At 47.5% G+C, this 25,438-nt stretch overlaps 1 protein-coding gene across 4 annotated transcripts in view; it reads left to right on the top strand.

Annotated features, from left to right (window-relative positions):
• tspan11 (tetraspanin 11) overlaps positions 1 to 25,438 on the top strand; it is a 211,796-nt gene that overhangs the window by 9,172 nt on the left and 177,186 nt on the right. For all 4 annotated transcript variants that reach the window (XM_072483972.1, XM_072483971.1, XM_072483974.1 and 1 more), the window contains exon 2: positions 23,435 to 23,530. In XM_072483972.1, coding sequence (XP_072340073.1) covers positions 23,444 to 23,530 — 87 coding nt within the window. In that variant the 5' untranslated portion in view covers positions 23,435 to 23,443. The remainder of the gene's footprint in view (positions 1 to 23,434; positions 23,531 to 25,438) is intronic.

Here is a 25,438-nt window from a genome sequence, read left to right as displayed (position 1 = left end):
CACAGGCATATCGAAGGGTAGGTATTACCACAATTCTGAACACAGCAAGTTCTGTTATGAATCCCGTTACTCAGCAAAGGTTAAATGGGGAACATACAATCAGTTAATCTTTCAACCTTGATCAAATATGCATTCATTCTGGTTGAACTAGACTTTGTGATGTGAGTTTAAAATTGAATCCCTAAATTGCATTTCGGCTTCTGTGTTGCTGCCCCTTAAAATATACTTTCCATTTCCCAGTGTAGGGGGGTCACTGATGGTACAGTGGCCAGCACTGAGAAAAGGCACCATCCTGCAGTCTGGTGCTGCTTGGCGGCACAGTAGCGCAGTGTTTAGCATTGTTGCTTCACAGCGCCAGCGACCCGGGTTCGATTCTCGCTTGGGTCACTGTCTGTGCGGAGTCTTCACGTTCTTCCCGTATCTGCGTGGGTTTCCTCCGGGTGCTCCTGTTGCCTCCTTCAAGTCCTGAAGGACGTGCTGGTTTGGGGAATTGGACATTCTGAATTCTCCCTCTGTGTACCCGAACAGGTGCCGGAGTGTGGTGACTCGGGGATTTTCACAGTAACTTCATTGCAGTGTTAATGTAAACCTACTTGGGACACCAATAATGATAAAGATTAATATTAAAGATTAGTAATGAAAGTTGTTCTCACGTTTGACAAATGTTTATTTGAAAAGGAAATGCTATTTGCCAAGTAAGATATGAGAAAATGTTGAATACCATTACTTTGAATTCTAATGTGTTTTCGGCGGTGCAAATGTGACCACAAGCCAAGTGCCATATGTGGACCACCATGAGAAGAAGTGGGCATGTGTTAAAGGTGGGGCAATCATTGAGGGGGAAAACTGAAAAACTCTTTTAACTAAGTTTAACAAATGGAAAGGATTCAAATTTAGTATCATAGATTTTGACAGTTTCAATTATACAACAAAATTTAATTAACTGGTTTAAGAGGTAGATTTATTCATTGCCCTTGCTATACTCTGAATAAATCATTTTGTTTCTCAAGTTGGTTTTGCCATTCAATTAAAACAAGGCTAGTCAGTACTTCAACCTGCCTTTGACCCCGTTTGAACCCTTACCCAATAGAAATCCAGACCATTGAATATCCTATTTGTGCAAATTAGACTGTCAGTAACCAGCTAGGAATGGCTCAACGTTAAACACCCGGATTGCTTTACTTTATTTATGCTAACTTCTCCATCTTTGAATTTTTTTAATGCTCTATTTAGGAATTAATCTATCGGGTCTAAATTTGATCACAATAACTTTATTAATAACAAGAATAATAATGAAATATGCAGCAAATATAACTGGTTCACTATAATCTAATTCCTAATCTCCTGGTTTAACTTGCCCCCACCCTCTATATGCACACACACACACAAGACAGACAAACACAGAAGGGAGGACAGGGTTGAAAAAATAAGTAAAAGGAAAAAGAGTCTTTGTTTCAGACTTTTCTTCAAAGTAAGCTTTCAGATCCAGATCTCTGCTTGCAGCCTGTGTAATGATTTCACTGTAGATTCATTCATTCAAGTTCTCTCTGGGTTTAGAAGGGCCTCAACTCACAGCCTTTCTGGAGGGAGAGAGAGAGTGAGCAGGTCCTTCCCCTGAGTATCCAAGATTCAAACTGAGCTCTTTGGGCCTCTGAAAATCATTCCACTCGAGTAGGACCCAATCACCACCTGTTACCCAGCAGAATACAGCCTTTTGATCAATTCATTGGCCACCAGCCAATCAATCGAACCGAGTTCCACCCTATCTCTTGGGTGCCAAAAAGTCTGGATCTCGCTGTTCAAAACTGGCAGCACATATCCTATGTTGCAACTTCTTGAATTCCTCATTCTCTCTGCTGCTTGACTTAAAGATGCATGTTCATTAAGCATCCATGGATCAAAGTGATAACGGCAAAAATAAAGTGGAAATAAGGCAATCAGCAGGACGGACTCTTACAAGACCAAAAGCTGCATACAATACTCCAGATGTGGTCTCAGTGAAGCTCTACATAATTGTAGCTATACTCTCTTGCTCTTGTGACTCAATCCACTTGTATTTAATGTAAACATGCATTTGCCTTTCTAATTTTTTGATGTGCCTGTGTGATCATTTTCTGTGTTCCTTGAGTGCAGGCTCACTATTCTCTCTGAACATCAACATTTAAACATTTCTCACCATTTAAAAAATATTAACAGTGGAACATAAGCTCAGGACCCAGGAATAGGCCATTCCACCCTTCGAGCCTGCTCTTCCGTTCACTAAGATCACGGCTAATTTGATTGTGATCACTTTCCCGTCTGCACCCCCCCCCCCCCCCCCAACTTCCTTGTCTATCAAAATCTATCTTTTCTGTTCTTAATGCCAATGTGAATCCGCCAACTTAATGCCCAATCACTTATCCTGTCTGTATCTCTTTACATCGTCCTTGCAGCTTGCTATTCCAACTAGCTTTGTATGAGAAACATTATATTGTATCATCTTCTTTGGCTTCCCATGTCGAGAGACACATGGAGCAAACAAAGCAATGAGTCTACATCTGTTTCTGTAGTTTGTTTTTCCTGCAGCAGGCTGCTAGCCTGAAGCTATATATAGCTTGAGTAGCACCACTCCACATACTGCTTACCATAGGTGTGTTGGAAGGATTTATAGGTTGTGTGGCTAATTATTAACACACCTTCCATAGCCATCAATTCCTGGAGTGGGACTTGAACCCCCGAGTATCTGGCTCAGAGGCAAGAGTGCAACCCACTGCACCACAAGACCTCAATTTGTGTCATCAGTAAACCTGGATACATTATTAACTGTACCTTAATCTAAGCCATTAGCATGAACCGCGAATAGCTGAGGCCGCAGCATTGATGTCTGTGATACTCTACTGGTGAGACCCCAAGAACTTGAAGATGGCCTGTTTATCTCCACTTTCTGCTTTTTGTCATTAACCAATCTTCTGTCCATTCTGATATATTATCCCCAACCCCATGAGACCTTCGCTTGTGTAATAACCTTTGGCGTGATGCCTTTTGGAATTCAAACATACTCCTTCATCCACTCTTGTTAGTTACATCTTCAAAAAAACTCTTAATACAATTGTCAAATACAATTTCATCCTCAGAAAACCATATTGAATCTATCTAATCATATTACGATTTTCAAAGTAACTTACCACGATCTCCTTAATAACAGATTCCAGTACTTTCCCGGCAAATGAAATGAAATGAAAAATGCTTATTGTCACAAGTAGGCTTCAAATGAAGTTACTGTGAAAAGCCCCTAGTCGCCACATTCCGGCGCCTGTTCGGGGAGGCTGTTACGGGAATCGAACCGTGCTGCTGGCCTGCCTTGCTTGGTCTGCTTTCAAAGCCAGCGATTTAGCCCTGTGCTAAACAGCCAGGCTTACTGGCGTGTAGTTCTCTGATTTTTCTCCCCCACCTTTCTTGAATAGCAAGGTTATATTTGCTACCTGCCAATCCTCTGGGACCATACCAGAATCTGAAGATCCGCAATCTCTGCAGCCACTTTTATTTTAGAACACTAGGATGTAGGCCATCTGGGCCAAGGGATTCATCAGCTTTTAGTATTATTAATTTCTCCAGCACTTTTTCTCTGCTGATGTTAATTACTTTAAGTTCCTCACTGTCATTAGTTCCTCAATTTCTGACATTGTTTTTATGTCTTCTGCTGTGAGGACAGATACAAAATATTTATTTAGTCACTCTATGATTTCTTATTTTCCAATATAATTTCTCCTGTCTCACTCTTTAAAGAGAGTAACGTTTATTTTTGTCACTCTCTTCATTTTCACAATCTAATAGAGGTTTTTAATAATCTGCTTTTATATTTCTTGCTGGTTTGCTCTCATACTCCCAGCCAATTCTCACACTTTATCCTGCCTACAGAGTAAGGTTTCCCTGTTTATAATTTTTTCACTGCGTTGCTGATTGTGTTCTTGAGGTACTGGTAATTCAGTAAGTGGCTGTTTATTATTGGTGCACTAAATGTGTAAGGTAATGAATTTTGAATAAAGAAGACTAGCTGTAAAAATGATCACGTTCCCCAAAGACTTTTCAGGAGAGGGTTCTCTCACTTCTCACCTTCTCTGGGCGGAGCTCAGAGAGAGAATTCTGTTGAACAGGTAAGAGAGAAGGATTTGAGAAGCCACAGAGAAAGGCCATGGCTAGCTGTTCCAGAGACAAGCTTTTGAAAAGGATTCTGAAGGAACTTCAGTATCAAGAAAAATTACTTCATAAATGCAATCTTTGCCTTTGCCTGTCTACGTGGAATGAGAGCTGCATGTTCCTTTGAAGTGCCGTTTAATGGGAATTCATGTGTTAGGGTTAATAAACTACATCTAATCTGTTATTGTTAGGGTTGAAGTTTTAAAATTTTAATATTGTTTTTTGTTCTTTTGTCTTAATAAAGTTTGTTTATAAAATAACTAAGCCCCATTTCTTATGCTATCACTCCTAGAATGAATCGATCTTTCCGCACCACATTAAAACTTAAAACGTTATGGTTCTGGTCCAGTACCTTAGCCATTGCAGAGAGCTGACCAGGCGTCCGTAACATAATCTAAACTGCCTCTTAAAAATTCAAAGTGATTTTTCTCTTTCAGTAGTTTCAAACTGATCGCTTCATGTCAGATTTTCAAACACTCCATTTTGTTTTGAATAAAACAGCTTTTTATAAATGTATTCTGGGAAAGCATCACTGGCTCCTTCCTGTACATTGAAAAATGAAACTGCATAAGGAATTATGAACCACATACCTGAGGCTGAAATTTTAATGATTCCTCTCTGCAGCCCAACCTGTAACTGTGTCAGGACAGACTTGATGAAACATTGTAGCTCCACTCGCTATTTAAAAGCTATTATAGAAAGGGTGTCGAGACCATGAAGGATTTAAAGAAGACATTTGTTATGATCACGGGGTTCAGTCCTGGAGGAGGGACTGAAGAAATTGGAAGGCTTTTCATTCAAAGAGAGAAGGTTAATGGGAGGTTTCATAGAAAGGTTAAAAATTTTAAGTATTTTGATTGACCATTGGGGAAAACTGTTTTTAGTTGTTGGGAAGTCGACAGGATCATGATCAAAAGTACAAAGGGAGATGTTCACGGCCTTTTTCTTTAGTAGAGTTCTTTCAAGTCGCTGTCAAAGGCATGATGGGATGAATGTCTTTCTCTGCTGTACCATTCTGTAATAACGTTGGTTAAAGAAGAGAAGATAAATCAGTACTTTTACAGTACACAGTAATGGGGCTGTGCTATAAATCAGTACTTTTGCTGTGTGATATCACCCTAGCCTTGTAGGTGGCACTTTCACCTCTGAGTCAGAATGTTGTTCACTGAGATGCTGCCGGACCTGCTGCGATTTTCCAACATTTTCTCTTTGGTTTCCGATTCCAGCATCCGTAGTAATTTGCTTTGATCCAGGGTGAAGGCGGCTTTGTACAAGAGCAACGTGCAGTTTGGGTGGTCTACCCGGTGAAGTTAAGAATTACACACAACTCCAGGGACTATTGCTTCGAGGAGGCGGAGGTGTTAGGTGATATGGGGTTTCTGAAGAAGATGGTGGCTGCCATAGGGTAGTGGGTGCCTGGAACTCGCTACCGGAGGAGGTGGTGGAAGCAGGGACGATAGTGACATTTAAGGGGCATCTTGACAAATACATGAATCGGATGGGGATAGAGTGATATGGACCCAGGAAGTGTAGAAGATTGTAGTTTAGTCGGGCAGCATGGTCGGCACGGGCTTGGAGGGCCGAAGGGCCTGTTCCTGTGCTGTACATTTCTTTGTCTTTGTCTTTGAAGGACCCACTCCAGGACACAGCCATTGAAGGACTATAGCACTGATTTATCTTTTGCCACTGCAGTCATCGCCGCATTGCCCATGCTATTGCCGGCTTGTTGGCAGCTTGTGGAATGAGGGGAACATAAACATTGCCATTTTCATTCATGAAGACAAAGGGTTCAGACAGAATTAAGACCATAAGACATAGGAGCAGTACTAGGCCATTCAGCCCTTCGAGTCTGCCCCACCATTCATTGAGATCATTACTGACCTGATGTGATAATTCTCAACTCCACATTTGCACCTTATCCCCATTACCCTTGATTCTCTTACTGATTGAAATTCTGTCTGTCTCAACTTTGAACATACTTAACGACCCAGCCGCTACAGCTTTCTGCGGTAAAGAATTCCACACTACCTTCTGAGAGAAGAAATTCCTCCTCACCTTTGTCATAAATTGGCGACCTCTTACTCTGAGATTATGTCCTCTTATCTTAGACTCTCCTACAAAGGGAAACAACCTCTCAGCATCTACCCTGTCAAGCCCCCTGAGAATCTTGTATGTTTCAATGAGGTCGCCTTTCATTTTTCTAAACTCCAATGAGTCCAAACCCAACCTATTCAACCTTGCTTCATAAGAAAATCCCTCCGCACCTGGGAATAACCTAGTGAACCTTCACCGGACTGCCACCAATGTCAGCATATCTTTCCTTAGATAAGGGGGCTGAAACTGCTCACAGCATTCCAGGTGTGATCTAACTAGTGTCAATCCTCTATCCACCCTAATTGTACTACCCCTGACTCCACGAGCTCTTATCTTATTAAGTAGTCTTTTTTGTGGTACCCTATTGAACACTTTTAGAAACCCAAGTATATTACATCTGCTGGTTCCCCTTTATCTATTCTATACGTTACAGACTCCAAGGAATATAATAAATTAGTCAGGCATGATTTCCCCTTCATGAAGCCATGTATTTCTAAACGCTCTGCTATTAAAGTCATCATAGTCCCAGATGACCAAAGGCCGCTTTCCTCTTTGAGGGGGAGAACTGACTGGTGGTGATTTAACTTGAGGATCACCACACCTCCGGCAAGGAGCAATGTTAAGAAAGCAAGGCTTTCATGAATAATCTCACTGTTGGCCTAACTCTGCATCACAAACCAGGGGCGGGATTCTCCAATAATGGGGCTATGTCCCCACGCGGGAGTGAAAAGTGGCGCCAACCACTCCGGCGTCAACGGTCCCCGATAATGGGGAATGCTCCCCTTCCTAGGAGGCACCAGAGTGGTCCCCGCAGCTCCAGCCGGCGTGGAACGGCCAGTTCGAGTTTGTGCATACGCGCCACAGCCGGCGTATTTCCGCGCATGCGGGGAACGGCCAACGTGATTCCGCGCATGCGCAGGGGTTCCCTTCTCCACACCGGCCCCTGGGTAATATGGCGGAGCCCTACAGGGGCCGTCGCGGAGGAACATAGGCTCCCACAGAACCAGCCCGCCCGCCGACTGGTCGGCCCCGATCGCGGGCCAGGCCACTGCCGGGGTCGGATCCCCCTGCCCCCCCCCCCAACCCCCCCCCTCCAGGATGGCCACCGCAGACTCACCTTCCAGGTCCTGCCGTGTGGGACCTGAGTAACCCACACTGGTGGGACTCGGCCGAAATAGTCGGCCACTCGGCCCATCGGGACCCAGAGAATTGCTGGGGTGGGGGGGGGGGGGGGGGGCGCTATCAATGGCCCCCGACCGGCTCAGCGGGAATCCTTGAGAAACAGCGGGGGAGAATCGGAAAGCCGGCGGTGGGGTCGGAGAATCCCAGCCCAGATGTCCAGCCAACTGAGTTAAACCGGCTCTAATATTTTTCCAATGTCAGGTGTTCAGTTAGATTGAATGGTTTACTCCTATTCATGTCATTAACCTCACGGACCTACACTGATGCCCATTTAAGCAATTGCTCAATTTTAAAGTTCTTTGCCTGGTTTTCATAGAGTCCCTACAGTGCAGAAGGAAGGCAATTTGGCCCTTCGTGTCTACGCCAGCCCTTCGAATGAGCACTCGATCCATGTCCACTCCCTTGTCCACCCTGCCTATCCTTGTAACAGGACTTACATATCCCTGTACACTAAGAGGCAATTCAGCATGGCCAATCCACCTAACCCGCACACCTCTGGACTGTGGGAGGAAACCGGAACACCCGGAGGAAACCCAGGCAGACTCGGGGAGAACGTGCAGACTCCACACAGACAGTGGCCCAAAGCTGGAATTGAACCCGGGTCCCTGGTGCTTTGAGGCAACAATGCTAACCACTGTGCTACCGTGCTGCCCTCCAAATCCCTCCAATGTCTTTCCCCTCCCTATGTCTGATATCAACGCAGTGATCCAGCTGCACCTCTGTCCTGAGGTGGACCCCAGGACCCTATGGGCTCCATCTGGGAGGAAGGGGCACTGGGTGCCTACCCGGAGTCACCAAAAGCAGCACCCTCCCTTCCCCCCGATGTGAGCGAGCATTCAGCGGCCAGGCATGAGTCAGTCTATAGCATAGATTGAGGAGTAGCAACGGTCAGCTCTCAACTGGTTATCATCATCCTCCTGCCCTCGACGGTGACCCGCTGAGAACGCTGTCCCATCGCCCTGGAGAGATGTTACACAGATGCTGGGAGGTTGAACAGGATGCGGGGGAGAAGGGGGAAGTTGGGAGAGAGGGGAATGGCGAAGGTGAAGGGAGAGGGAGAAAGGGAGGAGGGCTGAGGGATGGGGGTGGAGGAGGGACAGATAAGGCCAAGTCCTATCAGAAGCGGGCGAGGATGAGGGATTCCCTGGCCCTCCAGACTTGTCGGACCCTCACTGCTGCTGCCTGTCCTCCATTCTCCAACTGGTCCTTCAGGTCCTCCCGAGCTGGTCCTCCAGCCCCTCCTGGTCAGGCACCTCCTCCTTGTCCTCCTCGTCCACATGTAATAATAGTAATAATCTTTATTATTGTCACAAGTAGGCTTATGTTAACACTGCAATGAAGCTACTGTGAAAAAAACCCTAGTCACCACATTCCGGCACCTGTTCGGGTACACTGAGGGAGAATTCAGAATGTACAAATTATGTAACAGCACGTCTTTCGGGACCCATTGGAGGAAACCGGAGCACCCGGAGGAAACCCACGCAGACACCACATGTGCAGACTCCACACAGACAGTGACCCAGCCGGGAATCGAACCTGGGACTCTGGAGCTGTGAAGCAACGGTGCTACCACTGTGCTACTGTGCAGCCCAGTTCCTCCACCTTCATCTCCAGCACGTTGCCCTGCTGCTTTTCCAGGTTGTGGAGGGCACGGCAGACCACCACAAAGCGGGCGACACTCTGGGGGGTGATCTGCAGGGCACCACCAGAGCAGTGGTGGCATCGGAACTGCATTGTGAGGAGTAAAATGCACCGCTCAATGATCGCCTGGGTGGTTGCATGGACCTTGTTGTATTGGGTCTCCGCATCGGTTACAACTTCCGTACTGGCGTCATTAACCAGGTCCTCAGCGGGTACCCCTTATCCCCCAAGTGCCAACCGGCCATCCTGGGGTGTTCCTCGAAGAGGCCAGGGATGCCCAACTGCCCCAGGATGTAGCTGTTATGCACACTCTCTGGGAATCGTGCACACACCCACATGATCTTCATGTGTTGGAGCACACAAGCTTGATGTTCAGGGAGTGGAACCCCTTCCTGTTGATATAGGACATTCCCAGATGGCCCGGTGAGCCCAAGGCGACAAGCGTGCCATCTATTAGCCCCTGCACATGAGGCATCCCGGCGATTGCGGAGAATCCTGCTGCCTGGGCATTTTGTTGGGTCTAGTTCATGTCAAAGTTAATATAATTAGCTGTCTGGGCAAACTGATCTCACGGATGCATTTGTGGGCTGTAACTTGTGAGATGCCGCACAAGTCCCCGCTCGAGCCCTGGAATGATCCTGAGGTGTAGTGGTTCAGGGCTGCAGTGAGCTTGATGGCAACTAGGGACAGGTATCCTCCTCCTCCACGTGGTGCCAAGTCCGCAAGGAAATGGCACAGGGTGCCACACCATCCCTTTGTTCAGGCGGTAGAAAACCAGTGAAGCCTGTACAACCTGGGATGTCACCGGCCCCCCCACCTGGCCTGCCAACAAGAGGGCAGCATCCACGAGGGTATGTAATATCTGTAAGGAATTGGAGAGGGTGTGAGACTGACAGCCAGCGATGTCTTCCACTTCGGGACCCTCCATTCCCCCATTGTCCGTCGTGTTCCCCCCCCCCCCCCAAACATCTCCTGAATTCAGCACGCCCTGCACACGCACCCCGACCCCTGGTCACTGGATCCCAGACCCTGTACCCCAGACTCCCACACGTCATGTTGCTGCCGTTGGTCCCCTCCCCAGTGCACACACCCATCTTCTGGTCATCGTGATGTCCCCGCTGCCGGGGCCCAGCCCCTGGGTGTTTGGATGGTGGCCATTGCGTCCTTTGTGTTTCTTCCCACAGTGTTCAGGCACAGTGTCCAAGTATCATGGGCTGATTGGGATGCCAGGCAATAACTCCCAGATGTTACATGGCACACCTACCCACGGGGATCCATATTGGAGCTGTGAAATTCTCACTTAACTACGACTGCCAATTCCCAATTAGCAATGACATTCAGCCATGCGGCAAGAGGCTTCTGCGGTCAATGGGAGTTATGGGTGGTCGGTGGGGTAGAGAAGCAGGGGCTGGGGTTTCCCCAGAATGGGAACACATGATCCAGGGGGTGGCATGGTGGACCCTTGGGCGCTAAGACATCCATCTCCCTCCCCCCTCCCCCCAAGGTCTTGGGTAACCCAGGTTCCATGGCGGGGGGGGGGTTGCAAATGGAGATGAGCTCCTGTAAGGGTTCTAGCCTCGGTGCATTAGTAACTACATTGCTGCTGTACTCTCCAGTAAGATTTTCCCTGAATCCGGTAGTGGTGTCCACGCTGAGAATCTGGAAGCAGTTCAGACAGTATTTTAAACTCCGTTCCATTTCTTTGCTGGCCCCTATCTGCAACAATCACCTTTTTTTTGGCCAGTGGGTTTCGGCTCAACATTTAGCTCATGGGAGGGGAAGGGTCTGGAGAGATTTGTGGACCTGTTTGCCAGCTTTAAGGAACCGTGAAAGAAATTTCAACTCCCCCGTTCCAATTTTTCCGGATGCCTTCAGATCCGGGATTTTTTTGCGCAAGGCTCTTGCCTTGGCCCCACCCTCCTCCCTGTCGAAGAGGATTTTGTCTTTGGCTGATTCTGGTGAGGGGACTATTTTGTGCATATACGGCCAGATCCTATCATCGGATTTGACTCTGTTGAATGAAGTAAAGGAGAAATGGGAGGGTGAATTGGGTCCCATTCTGAATGATGAAGTATGGAGTGAACCCCTTCACTGGGTCAACTTCACATCCTCTTGTGCTCGGCTTAGTCAGATCCAATTCAAGGTGGTGCACAGGGCTCATCTGACTAAAGTGAGGGTGAGCGGACTCTTTTCTGGGGTGGAGGAGAGGTGTGAGCGTTGTTTGCAGGGGATGGCTAACCACACTGGTATGTTCTGGTCTTGTCCCAAATTTGTAAGCTTTTGGGTCTCTTTCTTCAACACCATGCCGGAGATGCTCAAAGTCGGTTTGGAGCCATGTCCGCTGGTGGCCATTTTTGGGGTGATCCAGACGGGGATGAAGGCGGATGTCTTCATTTTTGCCTCGTTAATATCGCTGAGATGAGTTCTGCTTGGGTAGAGGAATCCTACTCCGCCCAGTGCCCCAGCCTGGTTATGTACACCATCAGGTGTCAGTAGAAAGGTTCTACCTAAGATGGCCGCCATTCATTACCTTTTTTCAAGAGTTGTCACCGTCTGTTGTTAAGGGGTTTAGTTTAGTTCTATGGGGTTTAGTTAATCTGTGCTTTTGCTGATTTGCCTTGTTCTGTGATATTGTAACTTGAGTCAATTGTTTTATATTATTTTCTTTGTAATGAAAAAAAATTAATCAACTTATTTTTAAAATGACTTATTCTAAAAAGAAAAATATGATATCAAAAGAGCCGTGATGGCCTGAAGATAGAATTGCAAAGTGATAGGATTAGAGTGATGCCAATATAAAATATTCAGTAGGATCTCTCAGGGATTGGTATGAGGACCATTGCTTTAATTGTTAAAAATAAAGAACCTGGACTGAGACAAAGGGAGTAAACTGTTGAGGTTTGTGGATGATGAAAATCTTTGCCATTTTTATAGTCAACAATTAGAAGATGTCAGGAGGGCATCGATTGTTGAAATGGGGAGACACATGCAACTTAACACGGATAAATTTGAAGTGCTGTCTTTTAAAAGGAACAATATGGGGAGGCAGCCTATAATCTAAATGGTGCAATGGTGAGGAGGATGCAAGAGCACAGGGACTAGGGGATCAGATGCTTAAATCCTTGAAGGTGCTGGCGCAAATTGACAAGGCCTGTGGAATACTTGGCTTTGTAAAGTGGGACATTGAATATAAGAAGAAGGAGGACATGCGGAACTTTTAAAAATCACTGGTTAGACCCCAGCTGGAATATTGTGTCCAGTTTGGGAGGATGTCAAGACCTTGGAGAAGGTGGAGAGGAGACGGTATCAAGGATGAGTAGTTCAAATTGGAAAAGCTGGAATAATTCTTTTTAAAGTGGATTCTCCACTGTCGGGATTCATCTGTTCCACCGGCAGCGCACCCACGCCTGGGGATTTCCTGATGGCGTGGGGCTGCCTCCAATGATAAATCCCATTGGCTGGCTGGCGGGACGGATAAACCCGCTCGAGAAGTTTAAGGAGAGATTTAATCGACAAATTCAAATTCTGTGGCGTTTTAAAGCTAGAGGAATCGGTGAAGCTGTTTCTTTTGACAAGTAGGTCAGTAACGAGAGGTCAGAGGTTTCAATACAGCAACGCAGGAACAGGCCCTTCAGCCCTCCAAGTTAAATGATAAAAGAACTAGAAGGGAAATGAAGAGAAATTCCCTCACAAAGACGGCCGGAAAGGTCTGGAACATGCTCCCTGAAAGTGCAGGAATGTTTCAATGTTGATTGGACATGGATTTGAAGAGGATTCATTGACGGGATCATGGGATAGAGCAGAGTAGGGAGTATGGGACTCGGTGGATAGCAGCATGATGAGCCAAATAGTCTCCTCTGTACTGTAAAATTCTATGAGTCTATTGCATTTTATACAAATATGTTGCTCACCATATGTGGCCCTTTTTATAGTCAACAATTAGAAAGATGAAGGGTTTCACATATTCTGGTGGGTTTGAGTGGGTGGTTGTGGTACTCATGCAATAATTATGTTTCACACACACCATTAAAGCAAAACTCAGATGATTCAGCTCGCAATATTTCAAGTGAATCTAATTTACTGTATTTGGATTATTATTTATGAAAGCATGTTCTAAATGGATCCTTGTGAATAAAGTGCTGATTCTACTGCCAAAACATACAGAATCAAACACTAGCTCTGATTTTAGGATTTTTAACCCTTCAATGGGAAAGGACCACTCTGTCTCAAACATCGGTTTTCATTTTTTCTTGCGATGTGGGCATTGGGATGTTGCCCATGCCTAATTGCCCGTGAACTGAGTGGCTTGCTCAGCCATTTCAGAGGGCAGCTAAGAGTCAACCACTTTGCTGTGGGCCTGCAGTCGCATGCAGGCCAGACCAGGGAATGGTGGCAGATTCCCTGAAGGACATTTGTGAATGAGATGGGCTTTTACAACAATCGGCAATGGTGTCATGGTCGCCACTGAGACGCACTTTCACAGAATTGAATTTAAATCCCACCAGCTGCCAGGGATGGATTTGAACCCATGTCCCATGATTTGGGTCTCTGGATTACTAATCCAGTGACAATACTACAACCCCACCATCTTCCCTAACATATTGATACGGTGACTGGGATGATGGTGACCAAACTTTGAAAATTATTGGTGACCGAGCGGAGAGCTCAGGAGGGTGAAATGACACAGAGAGTATAAGCCGTCCCAAACATGGCTTCCCAAATTGTGCTGATACCATGGGCGGTCAGTTCACACCGTACTGCTCACCAGTGTGCCACTCGCCTGTGCCCATCAGCCACACGCAACCTGCGGCCGTGTCCTCGTCACCGTCCTGCCATATCAGGGCGGCTGACCTGTGGCATCCGCGGATGGATACCATCCACACTCTCCCTCACACCCCCTCCCACCTGCACGCTGCTCCCTCATCCCCCCCCCACCTGCACACGCTCCCACACCACCCCCCCACCTGCACACTCTCCCACACACACCCTCCCACCTGCACACTCTCCCACCCCCCCCTCCCACCTGAACACTCTCCCACCCCCCCTCCCACCTGCACACTCTCCCACACACACCCTCCCACCTGCACACTCTCCCACACACCCCCTCCCACCTGCACACTCTCCCACCCCCCCCACCTGCACACTCTCCCACACCCCCCTCCCACCTGCACACTCTCCCACACCCCCCTCCCACCTGCACACTCTCCCACACACCCCCTCCCACCTGCACTCTCCCACCCCCCCCACCTGCACACTCTCCCACACCCCCCCTCCCACCTGCACACTCTCCCTCACCCCCCTCCCAACTGCACGCTGCTCCCTCATCCCCCCCACCTGCACACGCTCCAACACCCCCCTCCCACCTGCACACTCTCCCACACCCCCCTCCCACCTGCACACTCTCCCACACACCCCCTCCCACCTGCACACTCTCCCACACACACCCTCCCACCTGCACACTCTCCCACCCCCCCCACCTGCACACTCTCCCACACCCCCCTCCCACCTGCACACTCTCCCACACCCCCCTCCCACCTGCACACTCTCCCACACACCCCCTCCCACCTGCACTCTCCCACCCCCCCCACCTGCACACTCTCCCACACCCCCCTCCCACCTGCACACTCTCCCTCACCCCCCTCCCAACTGCACGCTGCTCCCTCATCCCCCCCACCTGCACACGCTCCAACACCCCCCTCCCACCTGCACACTCTCCCACACCCCCCTCCCACCTGCACACTCTCCCACACACCCCCTCCCACCTGCACACTCTCCCACACACCCCCTCCCACCTGCACACTCTCCCACCCCCCCCACCTGCACACTCTCCCACACACCCCCACCTGCACACTCTCCCACCCCCCCACCTGCACACTCCCCCCCCCCACCTGCACACTCTCCCACAACGCCCTCCCACCTGCACACTCTCCCACATGCCCCCTCCCATCTGCACACTCTCCCACAACCCCCCCTCCCACCTGCACACTCTCCCACCCCCCTCCCACCTGCACACTCTCCCACCCACCCCCCTCCCACCTGCACACTCTCCCACCCCCCCCTCCCACCTGCACACTCTCCCACCCCCCCTCCCACCTGCACACTCTCCCACCCACCCCCCTCCCACCTGCACACTCTCCCACCCACCCCCCTCCCACCTGCACACTCTCCCACCCCCCCTCCCACCTGCACACTCTCCCACCCACCCCCCTCCCACCTGCACACTCTCCCACAACGCCCTCCCACCTGCACACTCTCCTACATGCCCCCCTCCCACCTGCACACTCTCCCACCCACCCCCCCTCCCACCTGCACACTCTCCCACCCACGCCCCTCCCACCTGCACACTCTCCCACCCACGCCCCTCCCACCTGCACACTCTCCCGCACCCCCCCTTTGGCCGCAGCCTTCTTGGGTAAGCCGACCCGGTCTCCAGGCGCTGCGGAACAGTCCGCTCACCTCCTCCCTGCTCAGCGTCAGCCAGCACGACTGGCTGACGGCTTTACATAGTAGGTGTGAACGGCGATGGCGTGAACTGGGGTCACGCCGTCGGGACTTCGGCCCATCCGGGCCTGAGAATAGCAGGGGTGCCGGAGAATCGCCATTTTGGGTGTCTCGGGCGATTCTCCGGCCTGCACAGTGCGGAACTTGACGGGGCCGTTCTCACCGCTTGGGAGAATCGCGGGAGGGCGTCGGACTGACGTCGCGGGAAAATTTGGCGGCCCAGGCGATTCTCGCAATGGGCGCGGGAGTGGAGAATCGGGCCCCATAGATCAGAAGGTTCAGTTATTTCCCCCTTCTCTATGAAACTGGGCTGTTTTCTTGTAAAGGTTTGATAGCATTTAAACAGCAGACTTGGCGTTTGGTTAGAAGAAGAATTGTGAGCCATTCACACCTCCAGCTGCATCCAGTCGTTCACAATCCAGACTGCGTGTAGTCATTCGAGATTCTAACCAGTTATCTGGACTTTGTTGAGAATATAGATTTGCATTTATATAGCACCTTTTATAACCAAAATGATATCTCAATGTGCTTCATTGCCAGTGAAGCATCTTTGAAAGTATTTATTGTTAGGGCTGCACATGGCACAGTGGTTAGCACTGCTTCCTACGGCACTGAGGACCCGGGTACAAATCACGTTCCTGGGTCACTGTCCGTGTGGAGTTTGCACATTCTCCTTGTGTATGCCTGGTCTTCACCCCCACAACCCAAAGATGTACAGGTTAGATGGATTGACCAGGCTAAATTGGCCCTTAATTAGAAAAAAAATAATTGGTTACTCTAAATTTTTTTTTTTAAGAAAGTATTTATTGTTGACTTCTGGTGGTGGCCATGGTGTGAGTGGTCGCACATAGGGCAGATCCTACTTTAAGGCATGGAAAAGAACTCTCACGCACCTTATCGTTCGATACCCCGAACACTATCTGATTGTGGATCATCAATGACTGTAAAGTACTAAAATTGCACGACTGCGCCTTCAACCGCAAGTCGATTCACCTGCTTTTTGGGTATGTACGAAATATATAACGTTCAAACGTTTCATTCTTCTTTGGAGAGCAATGCCGATCAAAGTACTTTATGACTTCATTAAAGCTCTTGGTTTTCTCTTCGCTGTCGATCGCGAAGGTGTTGTATATTTCTATTGCTTGAGGACCTGCTACCGTGAGCAGCAACGTAAAACGCCTCTCATCAGGCTGTGCCTGCAGGCCAAGGGCTGCAACATAGAGTCTGCATTGCTGCTTGAAAACACACAAATTTTCATCGACGTTCCCGGTGACTTGAAGCTAGTGTGGTGCCTTCAGACCTTCCGTCTCTAGCTTCACAGTCTTTCATTGCGTTCAGTACCAGTTGCCTGTGGATAGGCAGAAGAATTTTCCAGTTTACCAGGTAGGCAGAAGAACTTTCTTTTTTCTTGCTTCAGCCTGTTCCATCCCGTCTTCTCCGTTGTTATCTTCAAGTGTTCAATACTCTTGGTACCATGTTATGTTCTGTGTTATGGCCATAGTAAAGATCAACACAGAACATCTAGTTCTTTGATTAGTAAGATGATTTGTTAACAAGGTGAACACATGGAAAGATAACTGTCGAACTGTGATACAAACGGTTGTAAAATAAATGAATTCAGTGAATTCTCCTGGAGCTACTTTTACTGTACGATTTACTACCAACTGGCGGATGTCTCGAGTCACATGATAGATCTCTACCACCACCAGCTGGTTGGAGGTCGCATCGATAACTATATACATTGATAGACAGCTACATACAAAACTGTGCACAGGCATATCACCACATTGGGTAGATCTTGCGAGGTGTACTTGCTGTCGGGCAGCCTGCAGGAGGCCACTCCCGGCATCTGCTGGCAATGCTGCACTCCTGTTCGGGCACAATGCGGCTGATAGATTGCACTCCAGATATATTTTAAATCTATTCCTTGAATTTAAATTCTACCAGCTGCTGTGATGCAATTTTGGAGAAGGTGGCCAGTTAAATGGCAACCTCTGGGAATTCCATCAAACTAAAGGTGGCGGGTGGAATCCCGAGGCTGAAGGGCCAGCAGGAGGCCCTCCAGCACTCAATGATCAGCAGCTCCACCAACAGAGGTCAGTGTGGATGATGCAGGTTCAACAACAAGATAGCGCATCAATATGGAGGTACCCCCTTTGCAGAATTCTCCCAGTTTAAAGTATAATAAGTGACTACAGCTGCCAGGTCACCATTGTTGAATCCTCAGCAGTGGCCTTCTAGCAATCATGGCATCAAGTGTGAGGCAGGAGGGTTAAAATCATTGAGGCATCAATAGCCCCATGGGCTGCCTCGCTGGAGTTTGTCTCCACTCTTCAGCTGTGTTCCATCTTCAACGATGCCCAGCCTCCCATCTGGAAAATTCCAAACAGTTTCTGAACAGTTCCCTCAATGGGACATGTAATTATCCTAACTGGACACTTACCACCGCCTGGTGAAACCTCCCTCAAAATAGCCCAGAGGCAGCAGACTGGCACACCGATCTCCACATCTCCACAATAATTCAGCCCTATTTAGTCAAGTCAAGTAATTCCCTCATATAATGTCAGTGCATGTCCTCCCTGGTATAGACTATTGGAGAAGTGTAGGAGGGAGTGCCCTGGAATTTCTTCTGTCTAAGAGTAGTGAATTCATGGAATTCCTTACCGCAGGGAGCTGAAGGGGGCTGGGTTGTTAAGTATGTTCAAGGCCGAGATAAACAGATGTTTTATAAGTAAGGGAACCAAGGGTTATGGGAATAAGGCAGGAAAGTGGAGTTGAGGTTTATCATATCAGATCAGTCATGATCTCATTGAATGGTGAAATAGACTTGAAGGGCCGAATGGTCTGCTTCTGCTCCTACATCTTAGAGTCTTATGGCTAAATTGTTTCATTTAAGAAGCCGCCCGTTTTATGGATCATCCTGATAAATCCCCGTGACGTGGTAAAATTTGCCATGGTTAAACTTTAAATACATGTCCACAAATCCCTGAATGTAGCAGGACAGCTAGATAAGATAATTAAGAAAGATATTGGGCGGGATTCTCCGTTGGCTGACGGCGAAATCGGGAACGCAATTGGGCAGAGAATAGATTCCGACCCCAAAATCGCAGAGGGCACTGATTTGATGGCAATTCGCAATTCTCCGTCACCTCGACAGTGGCGTCAATGCGGTCCCAAACGCATGTGCAGTAAACACCATTTACATATCATTAGCGGGCCTGACCCAGTATTCTCCGGGGCCTCCGCGATTCTCCGCCTCCGATGAGCCGAGTTCCCGACGGCGCGGTTCACTTGTGCTTTTAAAAATCGTAAAACCGGCATCGTGGCTGCTGAGGAAGAGAAAGGGGGTAGGAAAATTGTCCAACATCGCCACAATTTGCAGACAGTTGTGCCACTGGCCGGAGAGCTTCTGCCCAGGGCCGGGGAGTAGCGGGGGGTGGTCAGGAGGTGGGCTGTGGGGTCGGGGTAGACGGCACGGAACACCATTGCCGCAGTTGGAAAGGCAGCTAGGCAGCAGCGCACTCTGCTGACAGCCCACTTGTGAACTTAGGGCCACAGGTTATATGGGTGTCCCCCCACCAGGCCACCCCACTAGGTGCCCTCTGGCCCCAGCTGACCCATCAGCTGTATGGGCGCGCTCCAGCACAACCAGTACTATATTGTTGGCTGGGATGAGTGTGTGTGGGGATTGTAACGTGTATATGCGGCTGAAGCGTGTCAGCCTCCCGAGTGTCAATCATGGACCCGGCGAATCCCACACCGTGAGATTATGTTAGAACCAGATAAAAAACCTTGTTAAGCTACATCTAGAGTACTGCGTACAGTTTTGGTCACATTACAGGGTGGACATGATTGCACCAGAGAGGCTACAGAAGAGATTTACAAGGATGGTGGTGGGACTGGAGAATTTTAGCTGTGAGGAAAGATTGGATAGACTGGGCTAGATTTATTTGGAACAGAAGAGGTTGAGGGGAGATTTAATTGAAGTGTATCAAATAATGAGGGACTTGGATGGAGTGAATAGGAAGGATTTATTTCATTTAGCAGAGAGGTCAATAACCAGAGGATATAGATTTAAAGTAATCAGTAGAAGGTAAGGGAGGGCCTCAGGTGAAATCTTTTCATTCAGAGGGCGGTTGCGGTTTGGAATCACTGCCTGAGAGGGTGTAGAGACAGAAACCCTCATCATATTGAAGAAAAACTTGGATATGCACTTGAACTGTTGTAATGTACAGGGCTACGGACCCGGAGCTGGGGACAGGATTAGGCTGGATAGCTGTTTTTTTGGCTGGCAGAGGCAGAATGGGCTGAATGGCCTCTGTGTCGTAATATTTCTTTGTTTCCCCCCCATAGCTTAGAAATCAAAATATCTATAAATCTGAGATGGCAGTTTATTAATCATCAGGGAAAGGTTTTTACTGTACAGACTGTTTTATTTTAGACAGAATGAGCATCATTTCCATGGTGTTTGTCCTGCATTATGTGTTGTATTACTGGATTAAGGTGATTTGCATTCATATAGTGCCTTTCAAGGCCATAAGACTTTGCAAGGCACTTTCCAAGTGTCGCCACTGTTGTAACATAGGAAACATGGCAGCCAATGTGTGCACTGCAATGTGGTAATGACCAAATAGTCTATTTTAGTGCTGTTGATTCAGTGATTTTTAAAAAATAAATGTTTTTTATTGGGTTTTTGAACAAAGTATATTTACCGGTATGTACACACGATAAGAAACATATATATATATACATACACACATATATAGAAGAGATGGACACACCCAAACATACCAAAGAGAAGAAAATAGTAAATAGTAAAAAAATATATATACAAAAAAATAGGATAACTGGTAGGGTATTGTGCACCAGCTCAACAGCAGCAACTCTGTACAACTGGCAAAATTCTCAGCGCATTGGCAAAGGCTGCCTTCCAGTTCCAGCGCCCCCCTGGCCCCCGGGGGAGAATGCACCTGTCTGCCCAGCTCTTTTTGATGCGGCGATACTGCCGTTCTGCCGCTTCGTGCGCTGATTAGCTCATCTGAACTGGCTCGCCCATTGCCCTGCCTTTGGCGACCCTCCTCCCTCTGTTTTGGCTCCCTTCTGGCCTTTTCCCCCCCTTTTTTTCCCCCCTCTTTCCCCCCCCTTTTTATTCCTGTTTCCTCCCTTTTTCTTCTCCCCTCCCTTCTCTCCCTTACCACTTTATTTTTCCCTCTTTTATAAAATTCTGCTCAGGTGAACTTGTTTTGGGTGAGAAAAAGAGAGAAAAAAAAAGTGCCAAAAGAATTTTTAAAAGCTTTAAAAGTTTTCTTTTCAGAGTTTTGTTTTAGCAAAAGTTCTTTTTTCCTTCCTTTTCCCTCACTCACCCAGGTCGAGAGAGAGAGGCTTCTGGTCGGGAGACCCTCTTTGTTCCTGCCTCGTGGTGGTCGCCGCCAGTGGGGGGTGGGGTCGGTCGGTCCCCGTTTCGTTCCCCGCTGCTGTCCCCGCTGCTTGGTCCGGGCCGCCGCCCATCGCACCCTGCGCTGTCCTGCTTGGGGGGGGGGGGGGGGGGGGTGTCGTCGGTCGTCAGTCGCTCCTCCGTTCCTTCCTCCCTGCAGGTTCGGCCCCCGCTTCGGTCCTGGCCACCGCTTGTCCTGCCTGTTGATTCAGAGATAACAATGGCCAAGATACTGGGTATAACTGCTTTCTTCCTCTTCGGAATACCGGCATGGGATTTTTATGACCACCTTGAAGAGCAAGACAGGGCCTTGGTTCAACCTCTCATCAGAGAGGGCATGCCTCCGACAGTGCAGCACTCCTCCGGTGCTACACTACAGTGTCAAACATGTTTTGTTTTTGTGCTCAAGCCCTGGAATGGGAATTGAACCAACAACCTTCTTAACTCGGAGACAAGAGTGGTTTCCACTGATGAACGGCTGGCACCAAAATCAGCCCAGCAGCCTGATTTGTCAGCAACACCAAACTGACAATGATGAACATCACAGCACGGATGTTTAAAAAGATTTTCCAACTTTGATCAGTGAATGGCAAAATGGAGATGTGGTTAAGATCATTGAAATGGAAGGTTCTGAGATTTGGCAAAGGGAATGTTTTTCCCCGGGTGGAACACACCATTACAAGGGGACATAAATTTAAGGTGAAAGGTGGAAGATATAGGAGGGATATCAGAGGTAGGTTCTTTACCCAGAGAGTAGTGGGGCATGGAATGCACTGCCTGTGGAAGTAGTTGAGTCGGAAACATTAGGGACCTTCAAGCAGCTATTGGATAGGTACATGGATTACGGTAAAATGATATAGTGTAGATTTATTTGTTCTTAAGGGCAGCACGGTAGCATTGTGGATAGCACAATTGCTTCACAGCTCCAGGGTCCCAGGTTCGATTCCGGCTTGGGTCACTGTCTGTGCGGAGTCTGCACGTCCTCCCCGTGTCTGCGTGGGTTTCCTACGGGTGCTCCGGTTTCCTCCCACAGTCCAAAGATGTGCAGGGTAGGTGGATTGGCCATGATAAATTGCCCTTAGTGTCCAAAATTGCCCTTGGTGTGGTGGAGGTGTTGAGTTTGGGTGGGGTGCTCTTTTCAAGAGCCGGTGCAGACTCAGGGGGCCGAATGGCCTCCTTCTGCACTGTAAATTCAATGATAATCTATGATTAATCTAGGACAAAGGTTCGGCACAACATCGTGGGCCGAAGGGCCTGTTCTGTGCTGCATTTTCTATGTTCTATCGTTCATATACTAAATGGGAGTGTACTTGAGATAGTGGAGCTGAGAGAGATTTGGGGGTTTGGAAAGGTTGGGGTGGGAGTGGTGCAGTTATAGTGGCCAGGTCCCTGTGGAGACCACATTGGCTGCAGATTTGATTGTCCTATTTCACAAAGGATATTTCATGATTGGAGAAAGCACAGAGATGATATTTAGTCATTGAGGGGCAACATTTATGCCTTGTCAATGACATTGATAAGGTGTGTTAATGACAAATACATTGTGGGAGGAAAAGGGTGGTGAGTGTTTGGGACAGATAGCTGGCACGGGGGATTGAACAAGAAGCATTAACAGGGGAAGAAACCAAATAGTTGATCCCAGGATCATTAGACAACCAGTGACAGCATATTGTGGATAGGAGGGAGAGATGGGCTGATGTTTTCCAGACTGAAACAATTACTGTGGACATACACCTTTAACAAACAAAATTAGCAACTTACAGTTTAATACGAACTCTAACATGCAACGCTACAAAACGGTAAGTTATGTCTATTCATACCTGGAAGTTAGTTCTATATTAGGGCATACTCTTCTCTTGCCTGGATGAGTGCAGCTCCAAAAACACTCGACAAGCTTGACGTACAGGACAAAGCAGCCCGTTTGATTGGCACCCATGTTAAACATCCACTGATGCACAGTGGCCGCAGTGTGTACCATCCTCAAGCTGCACTGCAGGAACTCACCAAGGCTCCTTCAACCCTTTCCGCGACCTCTACCACATAGAAGGACAAGGGCAACAGTTGAATGGGAACATCACCACCTGCAAGTTCCCCTGCAAGTCACTCACCATCCTAACTTGGAAATATATCTACATTCCTGCGCTGTCATTGGGTCAAAATCCTGGAACTCCCTCCCTATCACTGTGGGAATACCTACATCACATGGACTAGCGGTTCAAGGAGGCAGCCTACCACCACCTCCTCAAGGATAATTAGCGATGGACAATAAATGCTGGCCTAGACAATGATGCCTACATTTTGTAAAAGAGTAAACAAAAAAGCATTGCATCAAATTGGGAACATTTTCTCATTAATTCTGATTGAATAATATGTAGAAATGTCATGTTCCGTTTGTGTGTGTTTCAGTGAAAGACGATGACAGAAAAATATAAAGAGGATTCAGAAGACTGCCTGACGATCTGCATAAAGTACCTGCTGTTTGCTTATAATTTCTTCTTCTGGGTAAGTGTGCTGCCATGTCCAGAACATTCCCAAGTTGGGAAAATTATCTGGGTTTTGGAAGTTTTGCAGTTGCTGTGTCACCTACAGTGGGGAGGGGGTTGGGGGGGGAGGGGGTGGGGGGGTGATAATAGGACTGAGTAGGTCATATTGACAGATATATGTAGAGGAGCCCAGGGATGCACTTTCACGGAAAAGTTTCAAATTCAACACTTGCATGCTTTGTGACTGTTTGGCTTTTACATCTTCAAAAGAAAAAGGAAAATTATCACCTGCCCTTTAATTGGACCAATCAGACCATCATGATGCACTACTTCTGAGTCACATTCACTCTTGTCAAGGTCGAGATGCCAGGAACCTGGGGTGATGTAGTGAGGACTTTGCTTTAGCCTGCTCTGAGCAGGTGGATTTGGATCTATAAAATCACCAGACTTGGGTGTGGAATAATTACTGGAGGTTGTTATTCTAAGGCATATGGTGTTGACGAAATAATTCAGATTAAAGGCAGACAGATGGAGGCTGAGGGAATGTTTGAGCTTCTAAATGAGTACTTCGCATCTGTCCGCACTAAAGAAGAGGTGCTGCCAATATCACAGTAAAAAGGGGAGCACGAGTGATATTGAATACAATAAGAATAGATAAAGGGGAGTTACCTTAAAAGGTTGAGTTTGTGTGGTGCAGTGGATGGCATCCCTGCCTCGGAGTCAGAAGCTCTGGGTTTAAATCCCACTCCAGGACTTGATGGTCAAGGAAGGTGCGTTCATAATGTGAACAAATAGGTTCACTATCAAACTTTTTTTAAAATTTAGGGTACCCTATTATTTTTTCCAATTAAGGGGCAATTTAGCATGGCCAATTCACCTACCCTGCACATCTTTGGGTTGTGGGGGTGAAACCCGCGCAGACACGGGGGGAATGTGTCATGTGAGAGTACCTTTAAGAAATGGGTGCTTAAGAAATGTATCTTTAAGAAATGGGTGTTTATCAGTGATGTCAGAGTGTGGGTGGAGCTGGGCTGTATGTCAGCTTTTTACTTTCGTTTTTGAGCAGGCTGCAGGGTGTGTTTTAGTTTCGTTTTCAGTGTTGGAGCTGAAGCCAGACCAAGCAGGTGTACTGCTGTTCTCTCTGCCATCAAAAGACTATCTCTTGATCATTTGGTGAATTCAGAATTATAAATGTTTCAGTGGTGAATGTAAACTTAATGTGCTTCTGTTAAAAGGTGTTTCTTTTGTATGGATGTTAAAAGGAAAGCTTTAAGAATTACTTAGTGTGTAGTCTTTGGGGGTTGCATTTGAATTAATGGTTGCTAAGATGTCCACTGTATGTTTTAAAAAGGTTAACTTGAGTTCATAGAATAAACATTGTTTTGCTTTTAAAAAATACTTTCCATTTCTGCTGTACCACACCTGTAGAGTGGGCCGTGTGCTCCCCATACCACAATCTATTAAAAGTTATGGGTCAGGGGAACTCCATGATACACTTTGGGGTTCTCTAACCCCTGGCCCATAACAAATGTGCAAATACCACATGGGGGTGGAGACTGTCACACGCAGTACCTTACGGACAGAGACTAAAAGCACTCTGTTAGATTTGGCAAAAACATTGCAGTTAACATTACCTGACAAAATGCGAAAAGATGAGGTAATTATGGCGGTGGCTAAGCATTTAAAGTTGCCTGAGATAGAGTTTGACTCGTTGGAAATGGCAAAAATTCAGTTGCAAATTAAACAAATATAACATGAGAAAGAATTAAAGCAGCTTGAATACGAAAGAGATAGAGAGGAAAAAGAAAGAGAGAGAGAGGAAAAAGAAAAGGAGAGAGAAGAAAGGAGAAAATAAAGAATAGCCCGAGCAGAACAAAAAGAAAGAAAAAGGGAGATACAGATCAGGGAAAAAGATAAAGAGAGAGAG

Source organism: Scyliorhinus torazame, chromosome 19, assembly GCF_047496885.1.
Source record: "Scyliorhinus torazame isolate Kashiwa2021f chromosome 19, sScyTor2.1, whole genome shotgun sequence".
NCBI classification, from domain to species: Eukaryota; Metazoa; Chordata; class Chondrichthyes; order Carcharhiniformes; family Scyliorhinidae; genus Scyliorhinus; species Scyliorhinus torazame.
This window is presented reverse-complemented; position numbering and strand designations above follow the sequence as displayed.